At 39.7% G+C, this 18,827-nt stretch overlaps 1 protein-coding gene across 2 annotated transcripts in view; it reads right to left on the reverse strand.

Moving 5' to 3' along the window:
- The window catches only part of SLC39A11 (solute carrier family 39 member 11), a 197,809-nt gene that overhangs the window by 17,504 nt on the left and 161,478 nt on the right, over positions 1-18,827 (reverse strand). For both annotated transcript variants that reach the window (XM_072403461.1, XM_072403460.1), the window contains exon 6: positions 4,005-4,074. In XM_072403461.1, the coding sequence (XP_072259562.1) occupies positions 4,005-4,074 (70 nt within the window). The remainder of the gene's footprint in view (positions 1-4,004; positions 4,075-18,827) is intronic.

Genomic DNA, 18,827 nt, shown 5'->3' on the forward strand with positions numbered 1-18,827 from the left:
GCAAACCACAGGTCAGGTAACGTGCAAACAATGTTTCCCAACCAGGCTGCACGAGATAGAGCCTGAAGCTCCCAGAGGCATAGGAAACTGCTGCTGTGTACCTGGCAGTGGAAAATCACACCATGGGTTGCACATTTGCCTACGGCTGCAGCAGGATATTCTAAAACTAACTTGTTGCTTTCTGGAACTGCACAGCAGCCACATGCAAAAAAAATGGTCCCCAACCCAAAGGTACCATATTGAGCCTGTGGCACACCATATTTGAGCTTACAGTACAACACTGCAGTTCAGAAGTATTATTATTATTATAAAACAGGATTTATATAGCACCAACATATTACGCAGCACTGTACATTACATAGGGGTTGCAAATGGCAGACGAATACAGACGTTGACACAGGAGGAGAGGACCATGCCCCGAAGAGCTTACAATCTGGAAGGTGGGGGAAGTAACATACAATAGGAGGGGAGATATGTAGTGGTGGGAAGTAGCGACGGTTTCAAAAGACAGAAGAAGACGGGTAGGCAAGATTGAAAAAATTGGTTTTGAGCGCTCTTTTAAATGAGCAGAAAGTAGGAGCAAGTCAAATAGGATGAGAAAGACCATTCTACAGAATTGGGGCAGCTCTAGAAAAGTCCTTGTATCCGTGCGTGTGATGAGGTTATGAGTGAGCAAGTCAGCATTAGGTCATTGAAGGGGCGAAGAGAGCGGCTAGGGGAGAATTTCTTTGTGGAGGGGTTTGAAGGCAAAGCACAGGACCTTGAATTTTATTCTAAGGTGAAATGGAAGACAATGGAGAGAACTACAAAGAGATGCAGCGGAGGAGGAGCGGTGGGAAAGATGGATGAGTCTGGCTGCAGCATTCATGATAGATTGTGGAGGAGAGTCGGGTTAGTGGAATACCAGAGAGGGGGAGGTTACAGTAGTCCAGACAAGAGATGATAAGAGCGTGTACTAGGGGTTTGGGGGTCTCTAGGAACAGGTAGGGGCGTATTTTGATTATTACACAGTATTTAGGGCCAACATATTAAGCAGCGCTTTACAAAGTTTATAGTCATGTCACCAGCTGTCAGGGGCTCACAATCAAATGGCTCTACCTCAATCATATGTCTTTAATACAGTCCAAGGTCAATTTTTGGACAAAGCCAATTAACCTAACTGCAAATATTTGGCATGTGGGAGGAAACTGGAGTGGAAACCCGTGCAAAGATGGAGAGAACCGGCAAACTCCATGCAGAAAGTCCTGGCCGATTTTTAAATCTGGGAGCCAGAGCAGCAAAGAACAGAGTGCTAACCTCCGTGCTGCTCACCCGGGGAGCCATGAACACTGCCATGTTTTATTGGTAATGTAAATTAGTCCTTTCTTTCTTCACCCTCAGTGATCAGACTGCAATATTGTAAATCTGTAACCAGCTACAACATGAGAGAATGAACAGTGGCTAATCCGTGTCAGATATTTTTGAGTGCTGGGATTTACAGGACTTTGTCATTCCTGAGCCTGCATTTCAAGTCCAGGAAAAAGATGGCAGCCCAGGAAGATGCCTGAACAAAGATAGGTCTGTCTTTTCTGGAGAGAAAAGCAGATAATGTAATTGTCAGGGGGAGTAAAGTTAAACACATGGGAAGTAATAAATACCTGAAAGTTTCACACTTAAGGCCCATGAACGTATCTATTATGTTGCAGTAACAAAATTAAACATGTTGAGATGCCATATGACATCCCTGCATACTATGGCAATTCACCAGATTTGTAGGATACCAAGTATTGAGTTGGAAAATAAATGTCTTGTATGATTTTAAACGTATTTATTGGCAGCTCATTAGTTTACAAAGATGTATATAGATATTAATTGCGCTGGATGTAACATAAATTATATATGACATGCTAGACTCTTAGACTTCCTGGAGCTTTCCAGGATATGGCTGCAGTCGAAACCTGACTACAACTTATGTAAAATTCCCAGTGGATGCAGAATTTGTATTATTTAGGTTTTATACCATTTTTTTTTTTTAATTGAAGTGGCAAACCATGTATGGGCAATCTTTATATCTGACTCCTTTAGAAATGAAGTGTAGCAAATGAGAACATTCCGTGGAGACAACTTCTAGGCCAACGGGATAGACAAGCTGCTTCTGAGCCTCGCTAGCCTGTGAACAGCACCACGCTCTCTGATTGACACTCCAAAGAGAATTTACAATAAGTCCAGACAGCATTTCATGCGAAACGTATGGAAAGTCTTCAAGTAAAGGAGCCCGGGAAACCGATGCTAATTTCTATCAGTGCAAGATGACATCTACATTCCATTTACACAAAGCCATGAAGAAACGGCCATGGGATTAAACAAGATTTTGATGACGAATTCTCTTTAATGCTTATCTTTTTATCTGTGGGAAATTATTTAAAAGAATAAATGAAAGAATGATTTAACATACGAGAAGGAAACTTGTATGAGTTCATGAGAGTGAAGATGGTAATTTAGGATGCAGAAAAATCTGAGAGGTTCTGTCTGGGAAAATGGTTTTGAGATGTGATATTAAACAATAAGATTCTCCATTTCTGGAAACGTGTCAGAAGAAAATGATATGTGTTGAGGGAGACTGCAATGTAACTAGTCAGACTGCCCTAAGTTTTGAGTTGACTTCAAAGTTACGAGGGAAACTACTAGGTGACCAGAAAGTCCGCATCAAAGGAGCAAACCATGGAGAGAATGCCTTGAGAGTGGAAAGACTTCCATGTTAGCAGTAATTATATTGTTACTCTACTTCCAATATTCTTCAGCTTATGCTGTTCTGGTACTCCATTCACTAACTGCTTAGTCCCACTGGAAGTGAGGTTGATGTATGCTCATCTCTTCCTCATGTCAGGAAATGCTGCTGCATGGGGAGATCCAATGCTTAGTGTCTCCTTGCAGCAGCCCCCATAGAAAATAAATAGGGGCTGCAATAAGTAGTACTAGCTGTCAAATGTGCAGATGATGTTTTTTTTTTTTTAGACAAGCACCGCCGTGTGAGTCTTTGTGCTAGCAGCACAAAATCGAGCTATCAAGCGGCAGGTGTGAACCTGCCTTTACCTAGTGAATGCACTGAGCTAGTAGTTTTCTTTTAAACCATTGCCTCTTGCACATACACAGGAAGCCTGTGCATGTTTTACCTTGGTATCACTGATTTTAAATATACACTGCACCACCTCACTCTACCAGTCCATCCATATTCAGGGCCCAAATACTTCTATTTAAACAACAGGCAAAGTCACGTTGGGACCTTGGTCACGTGCCCAAATCTAAGTGCCAAAATTGGTGCAATGGGAATTAATCCAGGGAATTGACAGAGGACCAGATCTGAACATACTATATTTTACTCTACCACTCCCATCCCCTGCCTCTGGACTGATTTATCCACCTGGACTCCAACATATCCTCTGCAGCTGCCATTGCTGGTATTATGAACTGGTATTTCGTCAAACCATCTCTTTGACTGAATCATTATATCCCACTCCCGGAACTCAGCAAGTTTACAAGCCTAACTTCAATCCATATTACAGGACTGCCTCTCATGGACTCCAGTTTGCCACATTGTTTAATGTACACCTATGGGTCGCAATTATCTGTAAAAATGTATTATTCACCCTGTTCTCTCTTTGTTGGCACTACTCCCTGTCCTCCCCAGTCTGATAACTCATTGTCTATCTGCTCCTTCACTCTCCTTATTTCTCTGTCTGTGCTCCTGCACCTTTTTTCTCTACTTTCTGGTGACATCTCGCCCAACCCTGGTCCCCCATGCAGAGCTTATTTGGATACATTCCATATTCACATAAAATCAACCAAAAGCTATCTGATTGTCAAAGCATTCCAACAACATCTATGGCTTTAAGCTAAGTTGAAACTCTTCACTGAACCCTTAAAATAATTCTAATAATAGCATTTAATTCCCCACCTGTAACAAAGTATCACATTTTTTGCTGCATATCAGGAATGTTACATTTGTACATCTCAAACAGACTTACCTGGCGCTCTCGAAAGTGGCAGATGCTGTTTTCCCAATGGCACCAAAGCCTACGCCAACTGCCAGCCCCTCTGGAAAGGAAAAAAAGATAATAATTATGTTTTATACTTCTGTACTTAGAATGTCATCAGTGTGAAAGAAACTTTGAAATGCCATATGTAGATTACATTGTAAATTATGTGCCCATATTGTGCCAGGGGTCCCATTACCCACAGTGATCAATTCCTTACAGTTACAATATTAAGGTTCACGTGGGTTTTTGACTTTCAGATCCACCTTAGCTAGCAATTAATTTCGGCTGCACAAATCAGCGGTTGCTAATGACAGGGCTCTGAGAAGCTGAAGAATTCTTCATTGGTAGTGTGGATTGTCCAGTGGGTGAATGGTAGAGTACAACTGACCTGCCAATTAATTTATGAATCTGCATGAACATATACTGCAATTTTACACTGTTCTTTTTCTTTATAAATACTTTCCAGACATGATACAATATACAGCAACAGTATAATTTTTTTATATCATTAAATTTGTTCTCTTGCCCCAGTTTAGTGACTCAACCCAGGCTGAGATATGCTGTGCTTTTCTAGAAGCACAGAATATATCTTGGTATTAAAGTAAAGATAACAGAAACTGTTATCTTTACTTTAGGAAGGAAGGAATTTGTTGGAGCAAATTGTACCAGGGTCATTTTTTGACTTCCTTTGGATCAACTATGTCTATAGGGATTTTATGTGGGATATGTTAGTTCCCTGGTGGTTGAACTTTTTCAACCTTTTACTCAATTGCAATCAATTGCAAAACATTTCCCTAGTCACCGGTTTCCTAGTGCCCAGAAAAAAAAGCCAAAAGTCAAAAGTTGAGGCTGTGTCAAACAATTGGGGACACCGGCAAGTACTGCACATGAAGCTGTATTTACATATTTCTCCCATCTCTTTTCAGGAACTGGATGGTGACCATGAATAAAGACAAAGATGGTGCTCTTCTATACCGATAAAAACATTGTCAGGGGAAGTTCTGTGGTCTCTGAGAGGGAACACTACCCAGAAGTATTACACTTACACATTATTTACTATGTACTTAACAAAAAAAAAAAAAAAATCTGAAGACAGGATCACTACAGGAACATCTGATGTAGCTTCTAATATTGTTGTGTGGTTTTATTATATAGAGAATTATATGATTGATAACCAAAATGGAGCTTGTGGGAAGTTATTCATTCATGTGTGAACTTGTATCAGCTCTGTTCACATCTGTCTATCTCTGGTTTGCATGGCAGAGTAATATATTATATAAATATATATAGGGAAAGAGGAAGAAATGGGAATATGGAAATTAGAGAGACAGAAATATGGATAGGTAGGGGAGATAGACAGATGGTGGAGATAGATATGGAATAAGAAATAGGGATGTGGGGAGAAAATACAGAAAAAGATGGATATCTGTATCTGTTTTCCCCAGGCCCTTTTAGCTGGGCGTACCACCCAGGACTTTTTAGGTTGTTTTTGGGCAGTTAAATACAGTATATAAAATATGAGAGAGATTGTAAGATTGATATTGAGAGATAGAGAGAAATAGAGATGTGTAGGGGGAGTGAGAGATATGGATACATGGGGAGGGAGAGGTAAATATTGAAGGAGATAGATGGAAAGAAAAAAAAAAGCATATACTGTTATTTTAGCATCTGCTGCAAGATGATTTTATTGGCTCCGTGACATTTGGGTAACTAAGTGACTCTAGCAGAGATCATTACAGTCAGGAGTCCCATAATAAAACACGCTAATATGAAGCTATTATTGCTGACATGAGATGTAGAGGAAACCTTCCCCAGGGAGAGTGAATATGAGTCACGCTGGGGGGGGACACCTTGAAGTGACACAGTCTGGGCACAGTGACATAAGGCCATTTAGGGGAGCGTGAATCACACGCCAACCCGAGAAGCAAAGGTTACACTGACCTTTACCGTGCAATTATCGTACACCCATTAAAGACATTTAATTAGTAGAAGACGGAGGCTGCTAGAGGGATTAGCATTACAAACAAATTTCAGATCTCTGTGCCCACCACAACGCCAGGTTCCCCCTATGTAATAATGCAGCACTATAAGACAAGAAACCAACTTACATACAGAAGCTTTAAATGTAGCAAACAGCAGATACGTTTTCATGTTACCTGCACACTAATGTAATGTAAGATACCTCCAGGCATTTAATTGCCCCAGCATCATCCAGGGTCATCATCTAAGATGCCAGCTCAGAGATAACACATTCATGTAAATCCTGTCCATGTATATCTGACATTGCCGGTCTGTATTGATGACTCCAAAATGCTACTTGCTACAAAGTTCCAATGTTGCAATGTCATCATTATGGTGACTGAGGAAATGTTCAGAAGATTAAGGCCAAAGTATCAGCCTAGGCAAAGTTTCTAAAGTACCAGGGCAGCTTCACTGTGTGGCCCTGCTCAGAGCTGTACACCTTTCCGAAAAAGTCAGCTTCATACTGCACATGCATGGTATGGACCCATTCATTCCTATGAGAATAATCAGTACTCCAGGTAAATGCTGGTGGTCACCATGACCAGGATATCCCATAGAAATTGAAGGTTGGAGCATTTTCTGTGTAAAGTGTCTAATTTAGGGGGAAAGGCTGTGCAGCTCTAAGGGAGCCCCAAAGTAAAGAATGAAAGGCCAGAGATAAAAGCATTTGTCTCAGTGGGCAGCACTTGGGAATATGGGGGATTTATTAGGATGGCAGTACATTCCTTACTAGTATTCCTTATTCCAAAGTAATGTCATACCTTACATAGTAAGTCAGGTTGAAAAAAGACATAAGTCTATCATGTTCAACCACTACGGAAATAAACATATCCCATATATAAAACCATATGGACATTAATGATCCAGAGGAAGACAAAAAAACCTGGCATATTGAATGTTCCCTGGATCAAGAGTCTCAGTTATCTTTACTTTAACACCCCAATACCCTGTTATATTCTGTGCTTTTAGAAATCATGCAGCTTTTTCTTAAAGCAATCTATAGCAGTTAGTAATAGGGCAGCATCATGGCTCAGAGGTAGCACTCTTGCCTTTGCAGAGCTAGGTCCCAGGTGCGAATCTCGGCCAGGACACTATCTGCATGGAGTTTGCAGGTTCTCCCCATGTCTGTGTGGGTTTTCTCTGGGTACTCCAGTTTCCTCCCACAGCCCAAAAACATGCAGTGAGGTCAATTGGCTTTCTCCCAAAAATTGACCTTAGACTATATTAATGACATATGACTTTGGTAGGGACATTAGATTGTGAGCTCCTTTGAAGGACAGCTAGTGATATGACTATGGACTTTGTACAGTGCATAATATGATGGCGCTATGTAAATAGTGTGTAATAATAATAATAATAATAATATTAGTTGCTGAAACTACTTCCTGAGGGAGCCGATTCCTTTTCCTATACCTATAGTGGTTCCCTTTGGAGCTCTGGGGGATGTTTTTTCCACTTGGTTGATACACGGCTCCCCGCGCATCAACCAAGTGGAAAAAACATCCCCCAGAGTGACGTCATGATGCCAGAACTGCTCCCTCCTCCACTGCAGGCCCAGACCAAAGACACAACCCGCCCTGAGCCTGCGATGGAGACATGGTCTGCGGCTCTGGCCGGTGTGCCCCCCCAAGCGGGGTCCTTCTCCTGACACCACTGAAGGGTGCAACAGCCAGAGCTGCAGACCACCGCTGGTCTCTGTCCATGCTCTCGTGGCCCAGCTGTCAGACAGTCTGGGCCCCGGACCAAGGACTGGGGACCCTTGCCTTACACAAAACAATGTCCTAAAAAACCATTCCCCCCTATGTCACAGTACATGAGTGGTAGTAGCAGCCCGATATCCTGTTCAGATGAAGAACTGTAAGGAAAGGCACTCACTGTCATTCTCCCGTAACATAGAATTGTCCTGGTTTGTTTACTATGCAATTTTAAAGCTGATTTACTGCTCTCTCTGTACAATAAAGGATCACAGTGGAAAATTAAGTACCCATGTATAAAAATAGATTCTGTTCTTTAAGTAAAAATTGTGTGGCAAATCTATTAAAACCAACAGAAAATGTTTACATAAATTCCACTTTAAAAGACAATTGTACATAGATACACCTGTCCTTTAAGCCTTCCTGATGAGAAGGGTGAAACAGAAATGAGGTGTTATTTAAAAGTGCACCTATTCTTTTAATGTAAATGTAAACCCCAAATAAAAAACACGGTTTTCTATATTGGTCTGTATCATAAAACTGCTTTTTTACCCAAACAAAATACTAGTTTTTTTATTCTTTTCATACTTTGGTATGTCTCAATGCTGCTGATCTGTGCAGGTATCTTCGTCCACATGCAATGGCTGCATGGCATTTGGGGGGGAGGGTTCTGCTGATGGTGACAATGGTGGACCACAACCACGTTTGCCTAACATGGGTATAAAAGGTAACTTAATTGGAAGACTATATGACAATGTAGGAGACAATCGCAAAACAGAGACAGAACACCGTCATTCTATAACAAAAGTGCTTGACCTTCTTTAGCTTTTTAGTCCAGAGAGGTCAAGTTCTGCTTCCAACTGCAGTGGATTATAAATATCAGACCCTTTTGCATGCTGCATGGGTGTGTTTCCTATTTTAATAATCTCATTGGCCAATATTGAGGGGAAATACTCTCAATATATGCAAGACTAATTATTTATTGGACTGGTTATCAACCTGCTAAAAATACGTGACCCCTGCTATAAAACCAGCATAACCCTCACTCGGTGCTTTCTAAAAGCAGCTTCTAAAATCACCAACGTTACAATGAAGTATTTATCTGCCGCAGTTCACTTGCTCAATCACATCCGCCTCTTATCCTACTGTTCCTGAAACAGTCATTGAGCCCTCGCGACTTCAGCGCCCTCCCGCTTCAAAGCCTGACCTTTTGTGCAAGCATTTCTCTTTCAAACTGAGAACCGACGACTACAAAGGCCGGGATTTGTCACCATTATGGGGTCCCATTTTGTTCTAGACTTCCCGCGGGAAAGACTCAATCATATACCCATCACCCCTTGCCTAGAAATGCCTTTTCTATCTGATTCAGCTTTCTACCACAAGACCTTACCAAAATGAAAAATTAAATTAATTTTTTCGGGGAAGTTGGAGAGTTAAAGCAGCAGCCTAGCTAAAACTTTTTTAATATCTCAATACAGCATCTCCCCAATAAAAACAGTTAGTGCTTGATTAAACAACAATTAAACCTCTTGACCACATCTTCCTGATTTAAGTACCAAACTGCAGCCACTTAATGCACTCTTTGTGCTAATAAGCATACGTGCCTAATGTGTATACACATAAACCATGCACATGCCTCCCCTATGCATACGTTAGTATTGATAGAAGACTGACTACTTTTAGTTATTACTTTGTTCTCGTGTAACTTTAATCATAAAGCGGAAACAGATGGGGAAGTATCTCATTGGGAGTAATTCAACATGATGACTACTCCGTGCTTTAAAGAAAAAAAAAATACAGTGTCTTCCACACATTATACTGTGTAATATTTATCATACAAAACACGTCATTTCTTTTGTGTTGTTTGCGCAGACATAAAAGTAAGAATTTTTATTCTGAGCCATCAGTAAATCCTATGGCTGTTGGGTATTTTCACAATCTCATTCCTTCAGCAGAAGCATAAACAGCCCGACTATCTTCAGCTTCAAGCCGGCTCTTGTAAGAAAAAAAAAAAAAGGCCACATAAATGGAATGCAGCAATTTATATGTTGATGCTGTGTAAATTGAAAAATGTAACCACTAAGAAGCTGCCCCCATAGATGGTACTAAGAAGGGGGAGAGGAAACGTCATTCAATGGAATTACATAGAAACTCTATAAATTAAAATGAAGTTTGGTTTCCAACCCCCAATCCAAAAATTTAAGATAATTTTGCTAGGGTTTTAGGAAACCCTAGCAAAATTATCTTATATATAGGTTTTATATTTTAGGAACTTTATTCATTTTCTGTTCCAACAAAATGTTAGATTTCCACTGATTTGCTGCCAGAGTCATTTGGGAAAATCTTTTAGAGGGATGCAGAGCTATACAAAAACTTGAAGCCGACCTCCAGCCCTTTATTCTGTCTTGCACAGCTGTACCGACTCCTCTCCTGGACTTAAATTGCTTACTGGTTTCCTTGCACACTGTCACCTTCATCAGAGAGTCCGCCTGGAGGACAGCTTCATCTAACTCGTTCCTCTCCAGCTTGACCGTCCCTGGCTCCATTCCTTTTATTCATTGGATTTTGGTTCTTTTATTTCTGGACGTTCAGCATCCCATGTAAGCAATACTACAACTTCTGGTTTCCAGGAAGCAATGTATTGCACCCCATTGACTCCTCCCATCAGATATTGTCCTTCTGTATTCCAAAAAGAAGCAGTGATCATGTCAGTGGGTCTAAAATAAGGTATGCAATGAAGATGAAAAGGAATTATATAAATAGAAATAGAGCACTTTAATGAGAGGATAAAGGTAGAACCGAGGAAGGCAAAATACAAAAAACAGATGCTCACGCAACCTATGCAAACATTTTTTGATTCCAGTAATTGGTCTGGGGTACAGAGGATGATTGAGTTAAGAGTTCCTGCAAGAACGTTACAACTGCAAGTCAGCCGTGTTGCTATTGAACCAAAAAACCCTTCTTCTGGGGTTTGTGGGACTGTAGGTCACTTCTCCACTTATTATTATTAAACAGGATTTATATAGCGCCAACATATCACGCAGAGCTGTAAAATAAATAGGGGTTGCAAATGACAGAAAGATACAGACAGTGACAGGGGAGGAGGAGAGGACCCTGCCCAGAAGAGCTTACAATCTAGGAGGTGGGGGAAGTATCAGACAATAGGAGAGGATATGGAATGGTGGGAAGTAGTGAGGGTTTTAAGAGACAGAAGACGAGTAGGTTAGGGTGAAAAGATGGACTTTGGAGTGCTCTTTCAAAATGAGCAGAAAGTAGGAGCAAGCTGAATAGGACCATTTCAGAGAGTCGGGGCAGGTCTAGAAAAGTCTTGGAGCCGTGCGTGTAATGAGGTTATGAGTGAGGAAGTCATTGGAGGAGTGAAGAGAGCAGCTAGGGGAGTATTTTTCTATCAGGTCAGAAAGTTTAGTGGGACAAGAACTGTGGAGGGATTTGAAGGTGCTTTGGCACAGGAGCTCGAATGTGAAGCCAATAAAGAGAATTGCAAAGAGAGGCAGCAGAAGAGGGGCAGTGGGAAGGATGGATATGTCTAGCTGCAGCCTCCCAAAGCTATGGTGGGTTTATCTAATTTCATCATTCCGTTTTCAATTTACTTTTCTTTAAGAACAAAGTACCGCAGAATGGCTTAAATGCCTTTGCTTGGCTCTGCAATAGCTGGCTGCAGCAGAGCTGGAATGAACTTGCAGTATGGCATAAATCAGTAGCCGCATCATGATAATAAAAAGATATTGACTAACACTCAGCACATTATAGGGAAACTCAAGCCAGCAGTTTGATTTTTTTTTAGTACGACTCAATCCAAAGGCTGCCAAAGACAACTGCCGGAGGGGAAAGTTCAGCCGCTCATGTCGCTGCAGTGCTGTCTGCTGACACATGTGCTATTTGTTTCCTTTGCCCTGTTCAACAAATATGTTGCACACTGATAGGAGCAAAGCTGCATTTGGAGCTAGCACTAAGTTGAGGACACAAAGCAGGAGTACAAGTGCCTGTAAAGCTGGGACAAACTCTGAAGTGCCTGAACAAGGCTTTGCATGACAGTAGCACCAGATATTATTTTAATGAAATCTACAGAACTGAAAAAAATAAAATCAAACCAGCTGCTACCTGTATGTTAGTAATCGCAGGACAGCTGATGGGATTATGGAATAAACTACACGTCTACAGCCTGGGAAGAATGATACATTAAAAGTGAAAAATATAAAATGCACAAAATTGCTCAGCAGCAATTCTAAGTTGAGCCTATGAATGTAGCAAGCACGCAAGGTTACCCTCATATATATATATATATATATATATATATATATATATATATATATATATATATATATATATATATATATATATATATATACACACACATTTACTAATATATGTTAGATGAAATCGGCATCAATGCTAAACACTGGAAAAACCATAAAGAGATCATATTGTTTTCAATAAAAGTCTACTGAGCATTGAACAACAAAATCACTGAACTACAGTGCTGAGCAGAAAGAACATGTTTAGGTAATTATCAAATTTGATTTGTGTGTTTTTTTTTTTTTTTTTGTTGCTTTTGCTGGAGATCCAGACTTATCCAGTGCTCTATTCTCTATTCCATTCAGTCAATGTGAACATTGTTGAAGGAAGCACAGGACTTGAGGAGACTGTTGGAGCAACTGGAGATCTGGACTGCTGCACTTTGTGTGAGAGCAGCGGTCCAGATCTGTAATACGCTGCTGCCACAGGAGGGTTGCATATAAAGTTACAGCACTAACATATTAACACAAACAAAAATTAAAGTTTAACTTGATTTTGAATTCCATTAGACAGAATTTCTGGGGTATTGTTAAATCCATGTTCTGTTTTATTACTCCAGGTTCCATGTTCTAAAATAACTCTCACTCACAGCTTTTCTCAAAAAGGCTTCCCCAGAGGTTTCTTAAGGCTTCCTTCGGCACTGAGATATTTTCATCTCTCAGGTAAGTAATGACTGAAATCAATGATTTTTAATTGTATGTTTCAATCATGGCTCCTCCAGGGGTTGCTAGGGGTTCCTCGAGCAATAGGCAATTTGTACATCTCAGGTCACTTTTTTTTACACCAATATTCTTTTTGGCTGTCTGTAAAGGTGACTTTCTTCCCAATGCCCAGCAATGTAAAAGGAATTCTTCCCACTGACCACCACACTAATATACTGTGAGCTGTGGATATAGTAAATATAGCAGGAGTTCCCTGAGGATGTGAAATATATTTCAAGGGTTTCCCCATGGTAAAAAGGTTGAAAAAGGCTGGTATGGGGGCCATTCTGCCCAATGACCATCACGGTAAAAATAATTTTTGCCCACTGACTAGAAAAGTAAGACATATGTAATGTGCAATGCGACCCTTCAGAGGCCATTATTCCTGTTGGTTACCAATAAACTAAAATTCAATCAAGTGGGGAACATTCTAACCACCATCATAAGAAGCATTCTTTCTATTGACCACCACTATAATGTAACTGCAATTTTTAACATCTCCATTTCTAACATTATTAGTTATTTCATTATTATTAATATGGATTTTGCTGTTGTTGTACAGAGCAGCTCTGGGTTGCAAATACATCATCTAAACCACATTCTTTTTATTTTTATATTACAACTTACTGTTTACTCTAAGATTCCTAAAAGCAATTTCAAAGTTTCCTATAGGAAAGGGTTGGTCTACACTAAGGATCCAGAATCAGTTAGTATGGATATCTATCTTGAGATCACAATGGCAGCAAATCATAATTAAAACTATTCAGAAGAAACCGGACAGCCCCAGCAGTCAGTGTGGTATACAGTTTGCAAACAAAAAAAAAAAAAGAAAATAATATAATATAATATAATGAAAATCAAAAATGAGTGGAGAATTTGTACAGAAATTGTACCAAATGAAAATTCAGATGTAGGTATTTGAGTTATTGTTATTATGTTTAGACTTTGGTCTGGGCATTTTGACGTGACGTGTGTCAAGTTGGTGATTCCCTTTTATTCCCAAAGCAGAAAGAAGGAGAAAAGTTTTTCGGTCATTGAACTGGTTAAAGCATTAATAACAGTTCAGAGAGCCCTTCTGATCTCCCTCTTGCCTCGTTACGTCAATAAGCGCAGTTATCAATATTATGGAGAGGTCTTTAAGCAGATTACATACCGGCTTCCTGAATAATGAAGGGCCAATCATTTTGAATACTTTGCTGATATAATTAGCACAGCCTTCAAACTCAATTAAGATCATTTTTGTAGATGCTGCAGCACTGATGATCCGTTCTACATTGCTGCGGTCAGATCCCACTGTGGTGGGGGGCGCAATAAGGTTCACTCGAGCAAACATCTCATCAAATTAAACTTAAGACTAAGGCAACATCAGAGGAAGAGCTGTAGGCCAAATTATCTATTTATCTGCTATGTATAACTACAAAATCTACAATCTATTTATCTATCTCTAGTACCTATCAGTTATAACTTACCGTATTTATCTTTCAACAGGATCATCCTTTCTTAAGTTTGTATTTATGTATCTATCCACCTATAGCAGCCTAACCTGGGGAAACCATTTCAGGAATACCTTTCAGGTATTAGCTCACAGTATATTGTTGTGGAGGTCATTAGAACCATTACCTTTTACATTGTTGGCAGAGGAAAGTCACCCTTGCAGATAACCAAAAACACCATTGGTGCCACTTAAACTGACCTGAGGGCCACAAATTGCTCCTTGCTCCAGGAATCCTCAGCAACCTCTGGAGAAACAATGACCTACAATAAATCAAACTATCTTCAATATAGCTTGCTCTATCTATCTATCTATCTATCTATCTATCTATCTATCTATCTATCACAAATACAAGATCAGATTCACTTACCAATACATTATCTACATAGGAAGCCATGGTTCTGTCTGTCTATGTTGGAAGCCATGGTTGTCAGTAGGATTATCTTTCAAATTGGTCTATAAACATGCTTTTCTCTCTTCCCCTTCATTAAAAAATGGGTTGGGGAATTCGTAGTTTGCAAAAGACAACTTGGAAGATTGTGATTTCTATTCCGCTCACAGGAAGTGACAAGGACAAGGCATTTCTAGAAGAATCAACAAGCATATTCTGTACTATGTCCTTGAAATAAAGGAACCTGCTGCTGCCGTAACATCTATGGACTGGTAAACTTGCAATATATAAAGATGTTATGGAAATATATAAAGATGTAGTGGAAATACACTTTAAAGCAGTGTTTTTCAAACCTCCAGAGGTTGCTAGGGGTTCCTTCAGCAATAAGCAACATGGACCACTCAGGTCATTTACCACTAACACCAATGATCTTTTTGGCTATTTGTAAGGGTAACATTCTTTCTACCAGCCAGCAATTTAAAAGACATTGTTCCCAATGACCCCCATATTAATGTATTGTGAGCTTGGATATGGTTATTATTGTTTAGGGATCCATAGGACCTGAAAGGTATTTCAGGGGTAGACATAGGGCTACATAAAAGCATGTAGATAATCTTTATTAAAACATTATATTTGGGGAATTAAAATGCATTTTGATGTATCCTTTCTTGCTGTTGATGTGAAAAAAAATGCCCATTAGAAATATTTTTATTCTCTTCTATAAGGAACTGCTACTATGGCATGTCATTCAATGGTAGCCCAGCCTGGATAGGCATGTTTCGGTATACATTGTTGAAACTCTAGAGAAAACAGCTTGAAGAGTTATTGTTTTTGGGATAAAGCATCTATGATGGTATGGAGGCCCGAATACCTGGTTGCAGTGTAAATATTCAAACAGGTTTAGTGTTCCACCCAGCCCCTTTTAACCAGGTACACCACCCGGCACTTTTCAGTAATCACCTGGCTGTTTTTGGGTGGTTATTGAAAAGTTGCAGTCACAAAACAGGGGCCACCACCCACCTACAGCTTTTTCTCACCCAGCCTAAAATATTTCTGGAGAGAATTCTGCAGGTATTGGTAAAAAAAATGACCATTGAGTTTGTTTTTTACGAATAGGGCTACCACAACGCACAAAGATCTACGAGAAGGAAATTAACATGCAGAGCAATAATTTATTATGGCAGACCAAAGTAAAGACATTTTGGGTTCTACACATTCAAAGAAGAAGTCTTTAAAACCTTATTGCTTCATTTGATCTATGTCAGGAATCATTAACATCCTAATAATGATTTTGGACTGAGGACTGGGATGTTAATGTAGATTAATCAAGTTAAACATTTTAAAGATTACTTGCAAATCTCTTGTGCAAGGTTTTTTTTTTTACCTTTAATTGCCTAATAAACAAGAATTCAAGATTTCTGTGTGTATAAAGATGGTGGCAGTGAAAGGGGGGTCCAGGTGTTTCATATTACCATATACCATATCAGTTCATGATGGGTAAGGGAGTAGATGTAAGGCCCTCAGCCTGAAATTTGTCCTGAAAAGGGTTTACAGAGTGAATTATTTCCTAGCAGGAATGCAATTATTTTGGTATGGGCTGCTCCTAGGCTATATATGATTCCCCAAATACCAAGATCAGAACTGACCAGGCTATGTTACTTTCTGCCATTCTCTATAAATGTGAATGCTGAGCAATCAAGTAGCAACAAAGGAAATGTTCTGATGTTTTTGAACTTCTGAGCTGGTGAACAGTTCCCATGAACAAATACCGCAGACAGCAAGGAAAGCAATCAAATTAATCTCTCAACACGTCAAGTGCAAAATCAAGACCAAATCACTGGAAAAGACCATTAGCCTTGAATTGGTTGAAGAGAAAAGAGGACAATCAGCAATAAGGTGGATAAGGTGTCAAAAAGATGGATAGCGTCACAAATGTTATCAACATGTCCTTGCAAAGACTTGAGAACCAAACTGAAGGCAGAATCATTATGGAGAAAAAATAGCAACATGGTCATAAAGAAGTAAATTAACTTGATGGCACTTCCTCAACTTATGGCAGTAAACTTGGGTGTCCAGGAAGGAGTCAAGAAACCCAAGAGTTAAAAAAAAATGCTACACCATGACATTAGGCAATGAAAGAGTTTTTTCCCCATGCAGTGTTCTCCCCAGCCTCTTTTAGCTGGGTGTACCACCCGGCACATTTCAGTAACCACCCTGTTGTTTTGGGGTGATTACTGAACAGTTGCGTCACAATACAGGGGCTGCCACCCACTTAAAATTTCTTCCCACCCGGCTTAAAAGAAATTTCTGGGTTTAGCACTGCCATGTCAACCACTATCCGGAGCCAGGTTTTTAGCTACTTCATTAGGGCTTTGGATGATATGGCTAATGAAAAGTCTGGACTCCATCTGGCCAACTGTAAATCCCTAGGAGGTAGAAAAACTCCAAAAGCCCAACTAATATATATATGAATCTATCTTCAAGTGTCCTCAGGTATGAATATCATCACTATGAAAACTACTGATTGCCAGAATCATTCTCCCCATGAGAGACCTCACCCCACCTTGGTGCACCTTTGATGGGAGATAAATGATGAAGAAGCCTGCAATTCAGATTCACATTCAGCTTTAGGTTATGCATTATATAGGTAACAAATTGTGGTACAGATGGACCGGTTCTTCTGTAATTAAAGATAAAGAGCTTGGCTGACCATAAAACTTTTGGGAATTGCTGCATTATTGGTAACATGCACTGAAAAAAAAATCAAGGTATTCATCTCTAATCCCACCAAATTCCAACTGACTGGCTGCCAAACTGATTCAAGGGCTTTACCGGCTTCCAAGTCACTGATTTGGAACATGGGTATACAGCTCAGGAGTGCTAACATCACTTTGTTAGGGGTACAAAGAGCCTGGGTACCTGTCCAGATCAGTATTGTCCCCTTTCTGAGACAGAAGCAATGGTGAAGTCTCCCTCCCTTTTAGTTTGAGGCCAAGAGCAATAAACCATCCTTTAGCTTCTTATGTTTTGGATATTTTCAAAACCAAGATTTCCCAGTTATATTTTCAGACTCTGTTCCACTCCACCATAGATTTACTTCTACATCTTGTTGTGTTTACAGAAAAGAAAATGAAGGAAAATCTCTTGAATAAAACAGAAAAATAAAAAGAGAGGGTTATCTATTCCCTACTTGATCCCAAAATACTTTAAAATTCATTCAGGAGCAAACTGCCATAGTGTCTATGTAGGACAAAGTTTTCGATTTTCTATGTGTACTTTAAGTTGAGTGTGTCAAAAACTCAAATCAGACTAACTAGATTTTTGGCTTGTGCCAAATTGTGAATACAATGGCAGAATTTTGTAGCCGATGCATAAAACTGCCATTCTGTAACAATCTGATTTATAAAGATCATGAGATAGTCGTCATGAAAAGCAGAAAAAGAAAGTTTGCCATTGTTTATGCAAGAAAAGAAATGCCTTAAGTGAAATGCATAGAAAATGTGACTTTTCTTTTATTTTAGATGTTTCCTTTGATCTGAAAAAAAAAAGTAAAATGCTCTCTACCCTGACTGCCAGGCGACAGCTAAAAATGTGTACTAATATCGCTGCTCCATTAAATTGTTCTCCAGGCTACGCGGATAACTACAGCCATCTGAAATAATGACATGTGAAAGCGGCCATTGTTTGTGGAGGACAAAACAGATTTCAGGGGATAATTTACTTAAAGCCAGATGATATGGATTTCCGTTGCAAACTTTCAGCCTAGCTGATTGACTTTTTTGTCATGCTCTTCATGTCCTGAGGTTGTCTATTGCAATCTTTTGTGTCAAACTCATCATCTATGTATCTGACTTATACTGAAATCAGTAGTAGTGGTAGGTGGGACTAAATTGTGGTCCTCATCAGGGTCATAAAGTGAAGTGGCCACAATTGTGCAAGGTTTTAATACTTTGTACATACTGCCACTCCTTATTTCTTTAAAGCCATTGGAGACAACATACCATTGGAGATTATCTTTTTGTCCGGATGTCCATTGTCTCCAAGACAAAAGGTGGGATGAAATCAAACATTTTACAGTCCAACATCTAACATTTTATAGTTGTTTTAGCGTTCCTGCCACTGCGTCTTTGAAATGGTCTTTTTGCCCTCATATCAGCTGCGTCCTAGTGCAATGAATGTACATTCTTTTCTAGC

The sequence above is a fragment of the Pyxicephalus adspersus genome, chromosome 3 (assembly GCF_032062135.1).
Source record: "Pyxicephalus adspersus chromosome 3, UCB_Pads_2.0, whole genome shotgun sequence".
Classification (NCBI taxonomy): Eukaryota; Metazoa; Chordata; class Amphibia; order Anura; family Pyxicephalidae; genus Pyxicephalus; species Pyxicephalus adspersus.